General features: G+C 41.5%; 1 protein-coding gene across 1 annotated transcript in view; it reads right to left on the minus strand.

The window, feature by feature from the left end:
- The window catches only part of SORCS3 (sortilin related VPS10 domain containing receptor 3), a 422195-nt gene that overhangs the window by 141353 nt on the left and 258374 nt on the right, over positions 1-22468 (minus strand). Inside the window, exon 5 of the mRNA XM_083741537.1 lies at positions 16370-16443. Coding sequence (XP_083597663.1) covers positions 16370-16443 — 74 coding nt within the window. The remainder of the gene's footprint in view (positions 1-16369; positions 16444-22468) is intronic.

Genomic DNA, 22468 nt, shown 5'->3' on the forward strand with positions numbered 1-22468 from the left:
TAAATTCCTATAGCTTCATTAAAAAAAAATAAATCAGTTTTAGGGGGCCACTGGGTGGCGCATCGGAAGATGGCTGACAATAACATCTCTCCGACCCACACGAGGTAATTTGGAGGCTATGATGGGGGTAATTAGCCTCCTTAACCCCCCCCCAGGATTGGGGGGGCGGCCCTTGCCTGCTGTTCCCTATACCACCCCCGAATTTGTGGGGGTGGGGGCACTAGGCACAAAGCCCTCCTGTGGGATTCCGGCACTCCTGGACGCCGTCCCTGATTCGCGCCGCTAGTTGCAAGGATCTTCAAAAGAAACAATTTGGATGAGATAAATTGCACATGCAAAGGGGAGTAAAGACTGCTGACAGAAGAGATCTCTGATAACAAGACAAGAATAAAATGTGAGAAGATACGTCAAGATACGGTACGACAAATGGCTGAGGGGGGAGGGGGGGAAACCTGCCTTCCCTTTTTTTTAATGTGATTTAACAAGAATCCCCTCCCCTAATGAGTCAGAAATCAAGGACTTAAGCTGTGGATTTAAGGCTGTGTGGAGATAAACTTTCGATCCAAAGCAATGTTTCAAGATGAAGCTGGAAAGCTAAGAGTTTTGGAATGACGCAGTTAAAAATGCCGTTGCCATTTTGGGAGGCATTGTTGGAGCTCTTGGGTCTGGGAGGACAAAGAGAGAAATAGAGTTGTTTACATATCGTGGATCAACTCCTCGGTGGGACTTACGAGAGACAAATGCCAAAATTTATGATGGAAAGAGTGATGTTATCTACAAAGGAGATATATGGAAACCATCTGGACTTAGTGGAGGAAAGGGAAATCCACACAGGATTATTATACTTGCTATCGGCTTAAAGAGACTAACAGAAGAGATCGTAAAGGAAAAAGAGAAATATGAACAAGATATGATGTGGAAACACCAAGATAAGACTGGATAGAATTATGAACTTTGTCTGGACTGATTGGGACTGATTTGGACATTAACGCAGTAATAAGATAATCTGAATCCCCCTTTGGATCTTGAAGTATAGGTTCCCCCAACAAAATTTAAAAATTTGGCTTTGTAATTTGGAATTTATGCGATGTGATTTAATTTGATGTGATTGGCCAGTTAATAAAAATTATTTTTAATTTTTTTTAAAAAAAAATCAGTTTTATTTGTGGTGATTAGTAATTTTATTAGTAGTTTATTAATGCTTGGGCCATGGGCCATTCTCATATAAGGTAGATGGGTACAGTACAAAAACCAGTAGGATAAAATACAGCATAAAATCTCATTACTACCTAAGGAATTTTATTGCTATGACTGATTTTGTTTTAATTATAATTTTTAATGTTATTTTTCTGCCTTGGGTGTTAGAAGTACAGCAGCAGAGATCATTCCATTAGTAACCTAAGGGTTAATTCTGTTGACAGTCAACCAGGGGTGAAGGTGTTGCCTAGCAACTAGTCTGGTTGGCATGATTCTTGAAGAGGTAACTCAAGTTCTGATAGGCTAGTTTGTTCTGCTGGATTTATCTCCTGCATTGTAGCTGTATGTCTCCCTGCTATGAATTAGGCCTTATCTTTTTGTTTCTCCTCAATTTATCATATAATCACAGAATTGTAGAGTTGGAAGGGACCCAAGAGCCATTCTAGTCTAACCCCTGCAATGCAGAAATCTCAGCTAAAGAAAGCATCCATGACAGATGGAGTACTGAAGTATTATCCCCCTTAACTATTTCCTTTCCCTCTGGATACCATCTCTGTTATTCAAATGATTCTGCTAATAGTGTGGACTATAGATAAATAAATAAATATTAAATAAAACAGATAAGGTGTCAAGTGACTCACTGTGGGCAAGGTAGCAAGTTGGTCAGGATCCCAACCCCTACTACACATAACTGTTAAGATAATCAGAGTCAGTAATCTTTTACCATAACTGTATTGTTGCATTAAACAAACCTATTATGTACAGATGTCCTCAGTTCCACAGTATTTTTACCAAGAGAAGTGCAAGAACAAATTCATATGGGAAACAAGGACATTTTATTGCCCCAGTTTCCTTCAGCCAAAGGAAATGCCTAAAATATATTATTTTTCTGGTCAAGGGGAGAAGGCATAGCTCCATGAAAGAGTACTTATTTTGCATGCCCAAGGTCTAAGATTTAAACCCTGACATCTCCAGGTAAGTGTGGAGAAAATCTCCTCTCTGAAAAGCTGCCGGTCAGTGTCAACAATCCTGAGGTAGCTGGACCAATGATCAGATTCAGTTTTCCAAGGAGAGAGAGAAACATGCAGAGACGCCAAGCAAACCCTAAGGATTTCTGAATAAAATGTGTGAACTTTTTTTATTATTATGCCTACCCCCATATTAGCAGCTACGTTTCCTTCAAGGTATGCAATTATTGTTTCACCCATCTTTTTTTACACGCTGCTATGAAGATCACATTGCTCTTTTTATTTCATTTTCAAACAAAAGCATTTTCACAAAATTGATGGGTTTCTTTCCCCACCTACCCACCCAATTTGGCAGTAAGCATCCATTCTATTGAAAACACTGTGCCGAGAAAACTCAGCAGCCTACAGATGCTCAGTTCTTCCCAGTGTGCTTCATCCATTTCATTTGCATGAGCATTTTAGACTGCGAATACGACATGCCTGATCTGCTATGGCTCAGTGATTCAGCTATTTCTGGATGGCGAAGCAGAGAGACACACTTTGGAAAAGGGGAGGGAAGCTTTGGAGCAAGAGCTTTGTTTAATAAATCAGTGCAGCAGCAGAAGAACACAACAAACCAAGGCTTAAATAGCATCCAGAAAAACTGCTCGGACAACAGTTGGCATCATTGTCAAGGATAAAACACATCTGCAAAATGACCCTCGTAGGTTGAGGAACCCAAGCATTGCTTCTATTGATCACAATGAAGGTTACAGAAGTAGATTTTTTCCCATATATGTACAAACAATGCATTTAATATTAGTACAGGAAGCATTGCCTTTGTACTCTAGGTATTCACAAGGACCAACAGCTTTTGTTTGGGCTGTGTGAAAATTGCCCCACAAGCTCCATTCATGACCCCATTCACAGGCAATTTGTGTTGGGGGTGGAATTATGACAGCAGCAATAGCCCCTTTTATATTTATTTTTAAAATAAATCTATATACATGTGTTTGAAGCCCACAGGTGACAGAATCTTTGTTGGTAGCTGCTAGGTCCCTTCCCAGTAGTAATGTATGGAAGTGAGAGCTGGACCATAAAGAAGGCTGATCACCGAAGAATGGATGCTTTTGAATTATGGTGCTGGAGGAGACTCTTGAGAGTCCCATGGACTGCAAGAAGATCAAATCTATCCATTCTTAAGGAATTCAGCCCTGAGTGCTCACTGAAAGGACAGATCCTGAAGCTGAGGCTCCAATACTTTGGCCACCTCATGAGAAGAGAAGACTCCCTGGAAAAGACCCTGATGTTGGGAAAGATTGAGGGCACAAGGAGAAGGGGGTGACAGAGGACGAGATGGTTGGATAGTGTTCTCAAAGCTACCAGCATGAGTTTGACCAAACTGTGGGAGGCAGTGGAAGACAGGAGTGCCTGGCGTGCTCTGGTCCATGGGGTCACGAAGAGTCGGACACGACTAAACAACAACAACAACAAGGTCCCTTCCCCCTGCTTAAAATAACTCAGAACAACCATGAATGTAGCATTGTTTTGGAATGTGCAGGTTTTGAGGGAAACAATGGCAGTGGCCACTGAGGAGAGCTCAGAGGGTTTCTGGGGGGGGAGGGAGCCCCAGATCAGGTTTACAAACAGAGACAAAAATGGAATACCACAGTTGTCATTGCCATGGAAGGCCAATTTCCTTCCATGAATCCTCAAATAATTTACCCCCCCCCCCAAAAAAAAAAAATTACCACATTTATGAGGGAAATGAATTTCATCACCACCACCCCAATTTCAAACCCGAAGGTCTCATGGTTGAGTGTAAGAACATTTTGCTCAACACCAGCTTCTTCATTTCCAAACACTGTGGTTCTTAAATGGACATTTACGAATTCATAATATACTGCCACCCTGCCACCAATTTGGGGGGTTCTGTATTAGCAGATTTGTTTCCTAGAGGAGAATTCCCAGCCCTATTGACATACAAGATGCCCCCATCAGTACTGGAATTCTGGCAGCATTTGAAGGCACTTCTGTTTACACACAGGCATTCTCTGAGCTCCCAACCTGTTATCCTATCTCCTCTGTTGTTTTGAATGGGGTTGTTTTCCTGCCTATTTTAATTATATATGTTTATGCCTTAATGAGTTGTTTTGTGGTGTATTTTAATTCTATATATTAATTATTTTTTGTGCTTGTGCTATTGATTTTTTTACTTGCAAACCACTTAGAAACCTATTTTAGTGTTTATGCAGCATATACATTAACTGATGGTTATGGTGTCAGAATTGAAGGTTGTTAGTCAACTGGTTCCAAAAAAAGAAAAAGAAAAAAAGAGAGGCTTGCTTGCCAATTTGAGACAAAAGCCCTCCTTCGAGAAAGTTTGGATCAGGACTATTTCATTCCTGCCCTCCTGTGATTTTTTTTAAAAAAATTCTTTCAGAAAATATTTTTTTCTAAAATTATCTTTAAAATATTTACAAAGCTTATTTACTATTTTATTTATTTACTTTTCACCATCTATGACTCAAGGCAGCTTGCAACAATAAAAAGTATGTAGTATACAAAATTTAAACCATAAACTAAACCTCAAGCATTTAAAGCGTCGAAAATTTAAACAAGAACATGAGAATTCTAAAACATTGCAAAAGGATTCATGGAGCAAGGGCCTCACAAAATAAGATGGGTTTAACCAGGTGCCTGAAACAGGGTTGGTGCCTGTCTAACTTCTAGTGGGAGAGAGTTCTACAAAACTGAAGGCATGTGTTCTCATTGATATGAACCCTGCTTCTGTTCGGGGGGAGGGACCACTGACGGTACCCTCCCAGATAATCTCAAGTGATCAACTTGGGCCATACAGTGGAAGGCATTCCTTAAGGTATAAGGAAGGCCTAGGTTTTTCAGGGCTTTGCACAACGGTAGAAGAACGTTGAATCTGGCCCAGTAGTAGATGGGAAACCCATGCAGGTATTTTAACACTGGTGTAAAGTTTTGGTGGTGTTCTGTTCCCATCACCAGTCTAGCTGCAGAATTCTTTCTTTCTTTCTTTATATTATTATTATTACTATTATTATTACTATTATTATTATTTATACTGCGCCCATCTAGCTAGGTTTCCCCAGCCAGGTGGGCAGCTCCCAACAGAATATTAAAAACATGATAAAAGATTAAACATTAAAAACTTCTGTAAACAGGGCTGCTTTCAGATGTTTTCTAAAAGTCAGATAGTTGTTTATTTCCTTGACATCTGATAGGAGGGCATTCCACAATGCAGGCGCCACTACTGAGAAGGCCCTCTGCCTGGTTCCCTGTAACCTCACCTCGCAGTGAGGGAACTGCCAGAAGACTCTCAGAGGTGGACCTCAGTGTCTGGGCTGAGCGATGGGGGTGGAGACACTCCTTCAGGTATACTGGACTGAGGCCATTTAGGGCTTTAAAGGTCTGCATCAACAATTTGAATTTTGCTCAGAAACGTACTGAGTGTTCATTCTGAGATACTTATAGAAGACTATTGAAGCAGAGCTCAAAGTGTGATAGAATCGTGAAATAACACAAGGGGAAATAAGAAAAGAAACCTGAGGACATCCACTTCTCCCTAGGTTTTTCGCCCATCTATGAATGATATTTCCCTCTCTCAAAACAAGTCGGTTCTGATCCAGCAGCCCAGAGAGAGAGAGAGAGAGAGAGAGAGAGAGAGAGAGAGAAAGAGAGAGAGGAATTACATGTTCCTCCTCCTTCCAGAAACAAAAAGGCATAAAAGCACCAGTTTTTCCTCCGATCACACCCGTTTAATAAACCAGGTCCTGCATGCTTCATGACAAGTGAGATGCTAATTGGTCTTGACAGCCTTGCGGAGAAACAGACAGCAGATGAAACATGAAGGAGACCAGCAGTGAAAATTGAATTACAGGAATGGGTTCTCTTCTGAAGGGCATGGGAGCCACTTGTGAGGATTGACACAAGTATACAAGAAGTGAGAACTTCAAAGGCTGCAGAACTGTATGCAAAATTGATTGCCAATAAATGCCACTGAATACAGAAGGATGTTGAGGAAGCACACAAAGGATGTGCGGTAAACTGGGCAAGGAAAAAAAACCCACCCTAAAATTGACACCAAATAATTGATCCAAATAATATTTATTTTCCTCCATACAACCAATACACTGTTGGTGGCAATAAAAAAGGTCAATAAAAAGAGAATTTCCTGGATACCAAGATACAGGTTTGGTAAGACCTCTTTGATGAGAGAACCCCAGCAGAGATTTGTAATCACAAAACATGCAAAGCGTGGTAAAATAGATGGTTAGACCTTTAAAATATGGCCTTCTAGGTTCCAAAAATTCCCTTAGCATGGAAAAAGACTACATGCTCGGTAAGTTAAAAACTGCTTACTTACAAACTCTTCAAAAGTCAGATTCATTTGCTTTTCCATACAGCATTCAGAAAACACATGCAATAAAATTTGGCTTAGCTATAGCAGTGAAAGTTACTAAATTATTGGTATAGGAACATAAGAAAGGCTTGTTAGAGCCATGCGATCTGAGCTGCAGCAACCAGCTCAAAGTCTTTACACATGCTGAGCTTCTCTGGAGCAAAGGCTTAATTACCTAGACCTTCCCAAGGTAAGCCAAACCTGGCAAGACAGCTTACTCTATGATTTTAAGCCCTTAATGTGTAAAGGGCTTAAATCAAGGGTCATTTGGTTCAGAGATCTGGGTTTCCCTTACTCCAAATGCCGTTGAAAGTGGACTTGATGGGGCTCCCATGGCCTTCTTTGGCTCTCTTCTTATGGTCAGCCCTGCTAGAGTGTTTCAGACTTAAGCATGTTGGTTATACGAGGCTGGTTATCCCACATATTACAGCATTCCTGCTGCCCACCCACCAACAGAAGCATTTTGGTTTTCCTTAAGCATGTGCTTGCATGAACAATTGTAACTCTTGAAGGTGATGGCTATGGACATGGCTGCCAGAAATCCCCAGATTTACAAGAGCTGTAAATGGCATCATCACAATCAGAGACAGGCTACTTGCCATTTTGGTGAGTGACTGGTTCACACATGCATTTGCTTGTATGCGGGTACATCCAAAGAAGGCTGGTATAATGGGAGATGCAGGGTTCAGGTCATGGGAGATTAAAGGAGTACATAGGTGAAATGGTGTACAGCTATGGTAGCATGTTACCAATTGTGGGATCACTCAAGAGGATGTAGTCTGACCAAATCTAGTCTTTTGATGGCTGCAATGCATATTGGCTTCCTTATTTACATAACTGGTAGCAAAAGCGCCAAGAAAAGATGATATAGCAAATGGTCAACAGCAGCAGCAAATCAAGGGTCATTTGGTTCAGAGATCTGGGATTCCCTTACTCCAAATGCCCTTGAAGGTGGACTTGATGGGGCTCCCATGGCCTTCTTTGGCTCTTCTCTTATGGTCAGCCCTGCTAGAGCGTTTCAGACTCTGCTCTCCCATAAGAAGACGACAGAAGAGATATTAAGCCCATTCACTGTCTCTCCTTTTCCTTCTTGCCACTTGGGCTTTCTTCTGTGCTGGCAAGGCCCCATGTGCCCACCTAGGTCAGTAGTCTCATTTGGCCATGGGTGGCCAAGGTCCCACCAACTAGGGATGGGTAAATCCTCAAATTTCCCCTTCTCTGTTTCTCATGCTTCCACATTTATACATCAACTTGTAATTGTTTCTTTTTTAAAAAAAGTCCTCTTGAAAATTCATCAGGATATCAGTGCAAATTTGTCCTAATATACACATATTTATTTGGAATTTTGTCTAATATATGCAATTTTGCCAAACAATTTCCCCCAAAATAAAGCATTTTGTACACTTTCTTCACTACATTCACTAATGCTATTTTCACTAGTTTGCCGTAAACATCTTGTAGGCCACTGTGAGAACAGGATGCTGAGACCAGATAGATGATTGGCCTGATCCAGCTGGCTCTTCTCATGTTCTTATGTTCCCACCAAGAAAAATAAAAATAAAAACTTCTGAAAAAGAAATAACTTTTTTCTAGGAAGTTTATTTCACTTAGACAGTTTAGAAGCAGAAATGTCAAGAACTTCTTCAAGAGCACACTAAATGTCAACAGTGTGAGGGTGTCGGTGCAGCTCTTTTCACAAGCACTTAAAGGAAAGGTCAGGAATGAAGCCAAAGGCCATCATGGAAACTTGGTTGTCTGCGCTTTTCAGCAGAGGTCAGCTATGACTAAGAGTTAGTGAAATGCTTCTGTGTGGTGCTGCGTAGCAATAAGTAGGAAGTGAACTATGAAGGAGAAAGGAGACTGAAAACTAACAGCATAGTAAAAGGTGAGTGGCTATGAAGGAACAGACATTCTGAGAGATGTGTGCTCTTCCAAAATGTCTTTGTACTTCTCATGAATCCCTGGTTGATTTGTGGACTTTACTATAGCTAAGCTGTGGGGAACCTTTGGCCCTCCACATGCTGCTGAACTACCACTCTCTCAATCAATTTTGTGCTTGTCCATATAACCCTACTGTGTAACAGTTGCTACTTACTGCAGCTACTATTATGCCATAAGACCCACTGTCCTATAATATCACATATGGTACAGTTGTTTATGGTTTCATATTATTTTTGCTCTAAAATGTGTGAGATCACGATGTTGTATTTATTTGCATTAATTAGAGCTTTAAGTACTGATGAAGCCCAGGACAGTGAAACAAGTCCAATATTCCGGAAATCCTTATCTAGACTCTGTGTAAGGATTTTGTGGAACTGTAACAACTTTTCATGTGGATTTTTTGGACTTTACGAACAGACAGATGGAATAGACACCATTACACGGATGGACTTATGCATGAACTGACTAAAGAATGATCTGATCCACTGGGTCTTCTGCTTTGTTCGTTTGTTGAACTTTATGAGTTGCTTCCGTTGAAATTTATAATTTGATATTATGAACAGTATACTTTATTTATTTAAGAACACAGCTGGTTACGTCTCGTGTGTTTATTGAGTATGCTTTACGTGACCATAGGTTTGTTGTTGTTGTTGTTGTTGTTGAACTACGACTTTCATCAGCCCCAGCAAGCATGGCCAGTGGCTAGGAATGATGCGAGTTATAGTTCAGCAGCTTCTGGAGCATAAAAGGTTCCCCAGAACAGCTATAGCTGTTATGTATTAAATAAGAAGGTAAAAGTTAATTCTGCTTTTCCACCAAATGGAACCATAATGTGCCTAACAAGGAGCTAAAATAAATTGGTATGGATTCTAACTAGCCTTTTGCCAGCAAGAGCATCCTTTGAGCAGGATTATACCCATGAGATGCTCTCATCAGTGGAAGGAAGCAACTTTCACTGATATCATAATCTTTTTGCAGCCCCATGCTTCAGAGGGTTGTGGGGTCATTGAGAGAAGCATGAAAAGCAGTGAAAAGGGCTCCAGGGGGTATCTGTTAAAAATGTGTCCCTGCTTCTACCACCAGGTCCCCCCACTGATTCTCAGTTCTGTCCATGAATGCAATGAGTTGTTTCATCCACATAACCTAGCTGGAATCTAAGCCAATGACTATCACAAAATAATAAAACAAATTTAAAAGAAAAGCAGACATCCAACTGAGCACTAGTAGTAAACTCATGCAACTTAAGATATATCCAAAACCTTCTGAACAAAACATTTGAAAAGGAGGAGTAATTCAGCCTCAGCCAACCACAGCCACCAATGTCACCACTGAGAAGGCTGATATTGTGTGCAAGACAAATAGGTAAAATAGGAGGGACTCCTTAGAGAATGTCCAGATGTATGAATAGGATGATACAGGAGAAGAGACTCCAAGAACTGAGTGGTGGCAGATGGCCTAAAACTGCAAATAGGCGGGCAAAATCTAGTCGAGTGAAGCTTTGCTAAGCACAGATCTAGCTATAAAGGCCCCTTCTAGCTGTAAAGAAGCTGAGCTCTTTTCTGAGCTTTGGGTCAGCAAGTAGAACACTGGTCCTGCTAGCTGGGGATCATGGGAGTTGTAGGCCAAAAACATCTGGAGGGCCGAGTTTGAGGAAGCCTGAAGTAGATACTTCTTAACTGATTGGCAGCTTCCAAAGCTCAGTCCTACTTCAGTTGACTTCTGCAGCATCAGCTTTGGGGGGGGGGGTGCTACCTTACCTAGCAGCAGTGGGTCCTGACACCCTGTCAGTCTACAACTTTCAACAATTCTCCAAAAAGCAACAAAAATCCTAAATGTTCATCTTTCAACTAACACCTAAGAGGTTGTTGGCTTACAGCCCCATCACTACTGACCATTGGCCGTGCTGGTTGGGACTGATGGGTGTTCAGCCACAGGTTCCCCATTCTTGACCTATGAACAAATCCATAGCACACCCCTTATGCGGACGGCTGTCATTCAACAGCTTTTTACCACTGCTGATGCTATTGAAGTCTAAACAATGCAACTGCCAGTTCAATTGTTCCTCTGCACAGCTATAAAATAGAGAGATTTCACATCTACAGTACTGTCAAAATCATCCATGGAAAGAAGTAGTTGATTGGAAACTCACATAACCTACTTTACTTAAAAGAGCTGTGGTGTATCCCGGTTTCCGTGTCTGAAGTTCTCCCATAGCCTCATGTCTCCTCTACTTAATGATGGCAAAATTAAACTAAGCTCCTTCTAAAGAGGAGGCTCTGGGGAATATCAGGAAACAAAAGGACAGGAGTTTCAATTCTCTCTTCTTGCTGAGAATGGATTCTGCCTCATATAACTGCTGATGTATAGTCATCTTAAAAGAGTTTGTTAATTTCCAATGGGGAAAAGGCATAAAAGACGAATCTCCTTATCTTTAATGGAATGTTACTGAGCTATACAAAATGGCTCACATTCAAAACAAGTGGGGAAGTGTCTTGTCTGTTTTGCCATGATAAGAGACTGTGTTTAGTACACAGCATGCATTCCGCTCAATCTGCTAAATGTGAGAGTGGTTTAAACTTAATGACAGAGAAAGCTTCCAAATGTCTTGGGGCATCACTTGCTTAAAAAATAATCATAATCATCAGACTATCTTTAAAAAAAAAAAAGGCATATCAGACGTTGCCACATAAAGGACTGGTGCATTAAACATTGCTCGTGCTTTGTCTTTCAAAGCCAAGAGTCCCTCCTGCTAATTTTGGGAATGGGTGAAAATAATGAGGGCTCAAAACATGTTGCACATCGACTGTGTTTTGGCATGCATAAGCCTCAGACTCATGTGCTCCTACCTCCCCACTCTTCCCCCTTCATGACTGTGAGGAGACTAGAAGCACATACTCCATTTTCAGCCAACCTGGTTTGTTGTTACATCGTTGCCTGGTTTATTAAACCAAGCCTGCTTCAAAGTATGGTTAACAATCCTGGCTTGTTTCAATATACTGTAGGTAACAATAGCCACAGTTCTGGTCTGGACATGACAACCACCTGTGGATACTGTGCAAATTTATTTAGTATAATTACAACATGATGAAGTCATGCCAAAGTTCAACGCATTCAAGGAAAAGAATCAAGGTCAGCTTTGGTTGATTAATCTTGGTACTATCTGAACCTTACAATGATCCAATAAAAAAGCTGTCATAATAACTACAGAAAACTCATTCTGAACTGTGGGGAAAGGATGGAAGAATAAAAAAATAAGATACCAACTGATGGCTGAACTTCCCCTGAAAATCCCTGAAATTACCATATGTCAGGAGTGCTCTGATGGTGTTTCCTGCTTGGCAGGGGGTTGGACTCGATGGCCCTTGTGGCCTCTTCCAACTCTATGATTCTATGATTAGGGTGGTCACTTATGCATCCCCCCAAAAGAGCACAAAAGGAATACATATTTACATATGCTCATTCACATGTAGAAATGTAAATTTAGAAATAATTATAACAAACCAGTACATCTCATCATAGCGGGAAAGACTGTGGCCAGGTAACTTGTCTGCTTGCTTACTCTGCTGTCCAGATGCTAACTGGATGGTGGGCATTTTCAAGACCTCTGTTTTCTCTTTTTATTGTTCTTTTTCAATCCTTAAGCTGGTCTTGGACCAGACAACCCCGTCGAAGAGAGGACTGTCTCCTGAAAAAGGTGGGTTTTGGTCACCTTGTCTGAAAAATACCTGTAACCTAAACTGTTTTATTTCCTCCTTGCCTCTTTCTGCTAGCCCTCCGCCATCTTTTTCTAAGCATTATGCCAATCAACACTCTGCTAAAGTCAAACAAGGACAGATTAACATCATTATTTCCTGTAGGCCTTGGCAGGGGAGGAAACTAGGTCTCTGCCCACTTTCAGCAGCTACCACTCAGCTCTGATCATCGGGTCAACAAGAAATGAAAATGAGCCAGAGTGGAATACAAAGTTAGAAGCAGTTTGTGAACTGAAATTGTTCACATACCTGGTCTTCCAACCCACTAAATTCAATTTCCAGCACACAATGAAATGAGTGGGAGGAGAATCATTCCATTCTGTGCTTAATATCAACCCAGTCTGTGCAAGTCTAGCCCAATTGTTTCACTGTGTTGGCAAGAGATATTGCTTCACATTCACTGAATGCCTGAGCCATATTTTCTGAGGTTTATCTTTGACAGAAGAATACAATATTTTAGGGGGAATAATTTTCCTGATTTTAAAACAGGATTTCCCTAGATATATAGTTTTTCAGGGGTGGGGAGCGAGTGATCACACAAGGCTCCACACATACCTAAAAATCATCTTCCTTCACCTGGCATTGACCCTGACAAAGTTGTCAGCCAGCAACCAGACTGGCTGATCCAGAATATATATTCTATGCCCAAGCCTTCTTACATCTGTAACCAATAAAGCTGTGGCTATTTCAATACCAGGTTGATATTTAGAAAAATATCAAAACAGAAAGAAAGGTGTCTCAGGAAAGAGATAGACTCGTGTTCTTTGCAAATATGCAAAATTGTCCATACATTTTAAAAAATTGCACTTACGTAATTTTTGGAATGCAACTAAATTTCGCAGTTCAACATTTTGTATAGCTGTAAAGCAAGGCTTGAAGTTCAACAAACATTGTTTGCATTCATCTGGTGGGATTACAAAGCTATTTTTGTCTTTTGCTTAGTCAGAACAGAGAAAGGGTATGGAGGAGTTGCAAAAATGGGCAATGCAAGGGATTTTTTTTTAAAAAAAATAAAAAATCCCTTGAGAGCCAGTAGTGCTTTAGATTTAACACATCGCAAAGGAGACATGGGATCAGAGACACTCTGGCTTTCAACCTTCATAGCTGTTTTTCTTTATTGGAGCTGTTTATATTGAAAGCTAAGTTACCTGCTATCAGGAAAAGGAGAAGGCTGTATGCCCTAGCCTTACTATGATGCTAAACTCACACAGGTGCTTATCTCAACAGTCTTTTAAACATCTTTTTACCTTGATGCTTTGTTACCTAGGCTGCAGTGCTTTGCTGGCTGGCTGCATGCTTGTAGGTGCAGCAGCCACTTAAAGGAGGTGATTTGCATTTCAGAGCAATATACAAAGACTGATTCTCTACTTCTCTTGTCAAGAAATGGGAGTGGAATTCACTAAATATAGCTGTAGACGAGGTGGACGTGGACATATTTATCTCTCTTTCAAGTTCAGGCCCTTTTCTGTCTGGCCATCTAGACTCTCACTAGGTCATGCCACTGCCAAGGCCACCCCCCCCCCCAGCTTTGCCCTATGTTCTCTCGGCAAGTGCTTTTGCCAGGCTGCAATGTGTCCTTGAGCTGTGTTAATGTCTACTGCTTGCCTGGAAGGAGAGAAGTTGTTGTATGAATTAGCAGGACAAGTGGCACTCTGGGCTCTTAAATTTCAGCAGCAGTGTGATGCGAAAATACAGTGCTCCCTGCCTTTTGTGGTCCATTCTAATGCGTTGTTTTGGTGCCCTCTGCAACATGGTGCCCAGTGTGACTGCACTAGTTGCCCCACCCTAAAACTGCCTTTGGCAGGAATGGTCACTGAGCAGGAACACACCTGCCCTCCTAGCAGAAGACTTTTCATTGGTACTCTTAGTTGATGAGTCAATTCATATTCCTCAAGGTCTTAGTGTATGTTTTACCCTTGCCTATACTTTCTCAGCAGCAGAATAGAATCAAGGATCTTCCCCAGTTCTATTCTCATTGACTTTGAGATAGATGAATCCACGTGCACTTTTGCCCAACTGATAGGACATGAGAGGAAAAAAATAGAGGCAATTATGCAGCAGAGAGGAAAACCGAAAGAGACATTGTTATAAAGTAGGTTGTCCCGTAACCTCTTAACTTGAGCATAGGGTGCTCATTTTCTCCCTTTTAACATCACCCCTTGGGAATCAGTATGTTATAACATGTCACTAACAGAATTAGGAATATAGCTTGACTGATGTGTTTGGAAATGCACAGTTTCCTCTCCCTACAGGGTAGAGGACATTTTCACTTGGTTGCAAATTTAATAAGATGCTGGGAAATGACAGATAGCATAAACAATGAGCTAACTATAGACACAAGGGAGTTGTGGAGGAGGAAGAATCTTTTCAACTCAGCCTACCAACCATCATCTCAAGACGAGAATACGGATTTGTTTGTTGGCTGTTTCCAAAAGCAACTAGACAACAAAGTAGAGATGCTTCTGAAATTCCAATAACCCAAGTTCCTCCCAGTTTTCAGAAATTCCAAATTACATTGGTCTTATTTCTAAAGCCGAACTAATTATCTTAGGAATTAGTCAGTTTCTTGCTTCTGAATTCAGTACTGAGACCTATGCTGGCCCAGTATGCCATATATTTCAGTTGCCTCTGTTCAGTTGTTTCATTGCCTCTCCTGTACATTTACAATATGCATATGCACTTTGGTAAAGCATTTGAAAAAAACGCAATCTTTGTGTGAACATACATGTTGCATGTGTGTATAGCATCACAACAGAGCTGTCTTGATGTAACTGCACATCTTTCTCTTGGTGTTTTAACAGTGTGTAGGAGTAAATATATTTTGTCTGTTTCTTACAGTTATAACCCATCTTTCCTCCAAGAAGCTCAAGGTGGCACACAGAGTTCTCCTCCCCATATTATCTTCACAACAACTCTGTGAGGTAGGTTAGGCTGAGAGTGAGTGACTGGCCCAAGGTCACCCAGTAAGATTCCTGGCTGAATGGGGATTTGAAACCTGGTCTCCAAGGTCTGAGTCCAGCACTCTAAGCACTACACTACTATGGCTCTCAGTGTGTGCATATGTATGTATCAATATCACGCTGCACAACATGATTCCCTTTTTACAATATTTTACCAATCAAAAGACACAGAGCAGTTCCAAAACAGGTCAGACTTATTCCCAAATATATAGGAACTAGTACACAACCCTTTTGAGCATATCTTTTTTTTGGGGGGAGGGCAGGATTTGGGATTAGAACAGTAGGATCAGAATTAAGGTGGGGGTGGAAACACTTCAAGTTATACAAATATAACACTAATTAAGGACAGTGACAATGCTGAGCATATATTTAAATTAGAGTTGTCTATTAACATCATGATTTGGTTGGACCCCAATTTGGCGCATCAGAAAGCAATTTGCCTCAGACCAAGGTGCTTCATAAAATGTCCAATATGGCTTGAAGTCCATCAAAGTTTATTTTATTATCATCCCTACCCCATTCCCCCCCCCCACCCAATTGTTTTCTGTTTTACAGAAGTGGATGAAATTTTCAGGCAGACTAGACTGCCCAGATAAATCACTTCATGTTCCAAGCAAAATAGATCAACTATCTGAGTAAAATCATTCCTTCTGATTACAAGCTAGACCTTTCAGCCACCACAGAGCTGTTCCTCCAGCATCTCTTCTAGTGTTTGTTTTGCCTATCCTCATCACCCCACATTTGCATTAGGGCATTGTGTTAAGCTTAGATACATTATTTTTGCTGTCAGTAGACACTTGTCTAGCTCACTGATGTGCTTGAGGGATCCCCTCTTGAACATGTGCCACCTTGTACAGATCCTCAGCCTCTGACAAACCAAAATCCTTTTGAGGCACCCCACTTTGCGTCAGATTTTGGGATTTATTCAAATCCAATGTAGATACGTAGCTGAAATTTCTCCTACTTAAAATGATGACACTGGAAATTGCTTAACTTTGGTTTGATGTTGCAGTGATTCTAAGAATGCGTGAAGAAACCATTTGGAATGAAGACCATCAGTTTCAAAATGTGTGCTTTGTTACTGATCCTAGCTAGACCATCCATTATTATGCAGTTATAATATAATGGGAGGAAACTCACCAGTAAAATCTGTTCGGAGTAATCCGTTCATGCATAATCTGCCATCTTCTTCCAAAATCCATAGAGCTATAAAGCTGAAATACAGAAAATCCAATTAGTGAGTCTGTAACATGCAATAGAGTGGCACATGGCCACTGTTGATGAAACAAGTTTGATCCTCCTACCATAATAATAATAATAAAAACCTGTTTTGTATTGAGTCCCAGCATGAGGTTCTTGCTAGAGTTCTAAGAAGAGAATCATTCACAATGTGCTCAAGTTCTGAATGTGCATTTTGAGGCCAGGCTGTTTTGTGCAAAGTGTTTCCATGGTGTGGAAACTGCACTTTGACCTTAGTTTCCCACCATCAGAATTCCATGAGATTTAACCTTTGTTACATGTCCTAGCCCTAGAGTTATGGTCCCTGGAAGGGGGGTGTCATATCTTAGTGCCTCACCTAGGAGCTGAATTTCTCCATATCTGAGAAATATGAGACTGCAGAAGTAGATTTGGGTTTTGTTACTCAAAGCGCACATATATGGGCTTTAATGGAGGTAATCATCCTCTTATTAGACTTGTGTTAAACAATTCATTATTTTATCCTTAACTGTATCTCCTGCTTTTCAGTATGAAATAACACCCGAAGAGAAGAAGAAAATCAAATACACATCAAAACAACCATACACAATAAAAATGATCAAATATAATAAAAAATAAACACAACAGGGACAATTCCAAAGCAGAGCAACCAGCCACATAGTGGGAAAACTAAACCTTTCAAAAGCCTGCAAAAACAAAAGCTATTTCATAGCAGCTAGAAAGCCAGGAGTGATGGGTCAGCTGATCATCCTACAGGGGAAGAACTCCGGAGCCTGGATGCAAAGGCTGGGCTGAACACCTCCTCTTCCAAACACCAAGCCTCCAATGGCAGGGAGAGGCAGGCTGTGTACGCGTTACCAGCTTAATGCATAGCTATGGTGTTCTTTTTCTCAGTTCAGATGGAAGCTGGTTTGGGGAGGGGAAAGACATCACAAGCAGTATTTAATATGAAATGACAGGACAGATACTGATTATGGCTAATGTTGTGTGGACGCTACCTTCCAAGCCAGTGGTAGGAGCACTCTGAGTAAACACAAATATGTATGCAGCTTCAGAGGAATTGAGTTGTGTGTTTCTTGGTTTGTTTGGGGTTGGGGGGGCCTTTAGGATAGCCTAACTCCAGACCATGTTCAGTATCAAGAGCTCAACTTTGGTTATCTTCAGAAAAGCATTACAGTGGTACCTTGGGTTACATACGCTTCAGGTTATAGACGCTTGAGGTTACAGACTCCGCTAACCCAGAAATAGTACCTCGGGTTAAGAACTTTGCTTCAGGATGAGAACAGAAATCATGCGGCGGCAGCGGCAGGAGGTCCCATTAGCTAAAGTGATGCTTCAGGTTAAGAACAGTTTCAGGTTAAGAATGAACACCTCCGGAATGAATTAAGTACGTAACCAGAGGTACCACTGTATTTGGTGTGCTACAATACTTAATAGGTATGAAAGAATGGGGGTGGGGTGGACTGCAATGTACATTTAAAGCAGTATCATGCCACTATGAATAACTATGGCTTCCCCCAAAGGATCCTGGGAACTGTAGTTTGTTAAGGGTGTTTAGGCATGTTAGGATACCCTTATGCCTTTTACATTCTCGGAATGACTTAACAATCAATCCCTCTTCCCAGGGAACTATGAAAACTGTAGCTCTGTGAAAGCTCTTAATAAGTGGCAGTTCCCAGGACGCTTTGGAGGAAGCCATGATTGTTAAAAATGGTATGGTACTACTCTAAATACATAGTGCAGATGGAGCTTCATTCCTGTACAGATCTACAGAACGCTTGGTGCATCACTTGTAAGAATCCAGCAATACTTGTGGTACACAAATGCTGTGGATTAGATATCACTTGGCAGCAACGTGTGACCAAACAAAATGTCGCTTTTTTTCCACAGGCGACTGAATATCATCAAGCACAGAGGCTGCTATTTGGCTTCAGTTATTTTCATTTGGCTCACATAAGTACTTTAGAAAAGAAAAGAAAAGAAAAAAGTTTCTTAACAGCTGTAGATGTGGCCAGCTCAGAAGCAGTAAGCCCCTTTCATTGCAGTTAGTCATGTGCCCTACGGTTACTCGCTCAAAAGCATCCTTCTGCCTATCATTGCAGGAGCCAGACCAGCTGCTGAGCAGTCCCCCCCCCCCTTCATATTGGATCTCAGGCTGACTGATGGTAGACGAATTAAATTGAACTTGTAGCCTTTAGGCGGATTCAGATAAAGAGATAAGAAGGAGACTTTTCATTTGAGGGTGCTGGGCTTTTCTTCCATTCTTTCTACCAGTCCCCTTTGAATTTCTACTGAAATCAGATAATCAAGAGAAGCAGCAGTTACACTGCACAGATATTAAGGTTGGGTGGGGGGAGCAGGGAAGAAGGTCCCTTTAACCCCACTTTGTTTCATCGCAGCTTGACGACAATTAATCATGGATGCAAATATAAAGGTCAATTACACATTACTTAAAGAAAGCCAATAAACTAAAGGCTTCTGCAAGCATAAAAGCTGAGTGCACATGTGCCTTCTGTTCACCTTGCTTTCGGGGCCCAGAGGAGATGTCAAATGCAGCCAGGAGAAATATAGATGGCATTAGAAAGCCATTTGCTCTTGGAAGGTGTGCAGGGTGCAGGAATGAAAGCTGGTTCATTGTGAAGCCTGCTTGTAATTCTGAGATGCTGTTTTCCCAGTTTCTTTCAAGAGGACATTATTAAAAATTCCATCCTCTCAATGACAGGATATGCTGATCTTAAACAGGTATGTAAGTGCAGTGCCACACTGAGTGGCTGGTGTCAACACAGCTACAATAGCATGCTGTCACTTTCAAGTCTTTTATAGCAGCTTACTACTATTTCTTATGCATTGCTGAGACAAGCTCAGCGCGAACCTAGTTGTGGACCCTTTCTACAATAGAGAGCAGCTTCATACACTCTCAGTCCTTACACCTGCTGGAGTCCATATGTTGAAATAGGGGCTTATGAACACAGAACCCAACAGATACCAGTTGGATCCATGCAGTTGTTACTTCTTGATTTTGAAAGACAGCAATCTGCATTTCAGACTTATGCACTCTTGATCCTGCACCCCTAGGCACAAGAGACATCCATAGTACAGAGATGAGTTGGATGTTCCACTAAGGATGTCTGGCAGGAAGGTACGTTCTCTGTTTTGTACTCATGTAGGCTCATCTGAGCAGGGCTCTATGTCACTGATTATATCAATGATTATGTCAGGGAACATTTGGCCCTCCCGGTATTGTTGGACCATAAACTCCCACCATGCTTGACCATGGGCCATGCTCACTAGGGCTCATAGAAACTGAAACCCAACAGCATCAGGAGGGCCACAGGCTATATATGATGGTTGAAATGCCATTAGGAGGATGCCACATAGGTGGCTTTTCCTATAGTACCACCAGTGTTGTATTCCCTTTCTGTGTTGCAAACAATGCTGTGTACCATCACTCAGTGACTTAACTTGCAAATGGTGGCTGTTGTTAGGGAAGAAACCTCAACCCATTACACCATGTCTATTCATCATAACAGTCATGTTCTTGCAGTGCTGTAGGTTGCAACGCTGTATGGATGCAGCAGTTGCTGCATTCCATCCTTACTATTTCATTCGTAATCATTCTTTAGCTACCTAAAGAATCAGTCTGCTGGGAATGGCAAAGAGCAACTTCTCTCTCTCTCTCTCTCTCTCTCTCTCTCACACACACACACACACACACACACACACACACACACACACCAAGCAGGTACTACAGTTGAATAAAATCACAGCAATTCCATGGATTTAGATTATGAATTGATAGCTGTAGTTCTAATGTGACATATATCATCTGCCCCTGTATCCCTTGGATAGTATTTTTTCAAAGTGGTGATTCTCAGGTCACTTATTCCAGAGTGAGAAGTACAGAGTAGGTTTAAAAAAAAATTAAAGAGCTTCCAAAATGTAGAGCTACTTTTCAAATGTAGCTATGGATCCAGATTGCAAATATTTATACCAAAGAAGTCTTCTGTGCATCTTCAAAGCTTGCTTGATTTATTTTCAAATTACTACTTGTCTCTTGTTTGTCATGCTGCACTACCAATAAAGCTGTTACACCTGGTTTTACAATGATGATAGTAAGAGTCACTTTTTATTTTCCTTGTCTGCATTAACACCATATCCTTAAGCTTCCATCCCACTATGTGATATCAAGCTAATTGCTCAGCCTTAGTTTTCTAGAGAAGATCAGCCAAAACTGGGGGCATGTGAACTTAGTTTTTCATCACCCACCATGGATTTGGAGGGAAGTCAAATTATATAAATGATAAATGAGTTGTTAACTTCAAATCTCCCATGCCCAGATGTTTGTACATGTTTCAAGCTGATAACTATGGTCTGTGAGACTTGATTGCGTTCCAGATTGGCAGCGGGTCAAAAAAATGTTTAAAGTAGATTCTTCCCAGGTATAGTGGTACCTCAGGTTAAGAACTTAATTCATTCTGGAGGTCTGTTCTTAACCTGAAACTGTTCTTAACCTGAAGCACCACTTTAGCTAATGGGGCCTCCTGCTGCGACTGCGCCGACGCTGCTCAATTTCTGTTCTCATTCTGAAGCAAAGTTCTTAACCCAAGGTAATATTTCTGGGTTAGTCGAGTCTGTAACCTGAAGTGTATGTAACCCGAAGTACCACTGTATTTACTAAAATTCCCTAATATGGATGGTATTTCATTGACAACCACATTCTGTTCCTCCAAAAATGAAACTCCCATCAAGCAAACATCAGAGCGAGAGCCAGTGAAAGACTGAGAAGCTAGGCTGAGCCATTCAGGAAATCTTAGAAGGCATCAGCCACTCTCAGCTCGACATCTAATCCCACTTCATATGCCTTTTCCCATCTAAAGTTGTTGTCAGGACCTCATCAACTCAGGTTTGCTCTGTGGTGACCACATTTCAACTGGAGTAGTAACAACAACAACATTTATATGTCACCCACTCTGGACAGCTTCCAACAAATTAAAGCACAGCAAGACATAAAACTTTTAAAACTTCCCTGTCTTCAGATGTCTTCTAAAAGTCAGATAGTTGTTTATTTCCTTGACATCTAATGGGAGGGCATTCCACAGGGCAGGCACGACCACTGAGAAGGCCCTTTGCCTGGTTCCCTGTAACCCCTCAATGAGGGAACCTCCAGAAGGCCCTCAGAGCTAGATCTCAGTGTCTGGACTGAATGATGCGGGTAGAGACGCTCCTTCAGGTGTGCAGGACCAAAGCCTTTTAAGGCATTAAAGGTCTGCCCCAACATTTTGAACTGTGCTCACAAACATACTTGGAAGCCATGCCTCCTGTCCATCATTGCACTGACCTTTCTCGGTGGGCTGAGGGGCAGCTCACAATATTGTACTGGCTGCTTTAGCTTCTTCCTTCCCTATGCAGGTGCCCCCACTCCCCTGAAAAATGTTGCCCTCCCCTTCACATACACAACAATACAATACAGTTATGTTGTGTGGGAAGAAGTCCAAGTGCATTGCATTACCCATTTGCTTAGGCAGTGTGGGGAAACTCCACCGTGCTGCAAGAAGGCCTTCTGGCATCCTTACAGCACCAGAAGACAGGGAGTGCCCCCATGTTGCCTAGGCAACCAGGTGACTTCTGTATTTGCCTCTTCTGTGTCATTTGGAAAGATGGTTAGGGTTTCTTGGTTACCTAGGCAATGTCACCTAGGTATTTCCCTGCAATGCCGCCTAGGTGTTTCCTTGCTTTCCTCTGAACCTGTGAAGAAAAGCCTCAGCAGAGGGCTGGAAGACAGGGATGTGCTGGAAGATGGGGCTGTGTCCCCAAAGTCCCTGAGGTAGAGAACTTGTGGCCCTTCAGAAATGGACTGCAACTTCCATCATCCCTGATTATTGGCTGCGCTAGTTAGAGAGCTGGTTTTCTAGGCTTAGAAATACAGAAAAGTTCATTTCCCCTTCTTTTTGCCAACAGGTGAATTTTGTCCGTTTTCCTATGACACTCCTGAAATATCAGCTAAAGCAAGGGCAGAGTTTC

Source organism: Podarcis gaigeae (assembly GCF_964106915.1).
Source record: "Podarcis gaigeae genome assembly, chromosome: 5".
NCBI lineage: Eukaryota > Metazoa > Chordata > Lepidosauria > Squamata > Lacertidae > Podarcis > Podarcis gaigeae.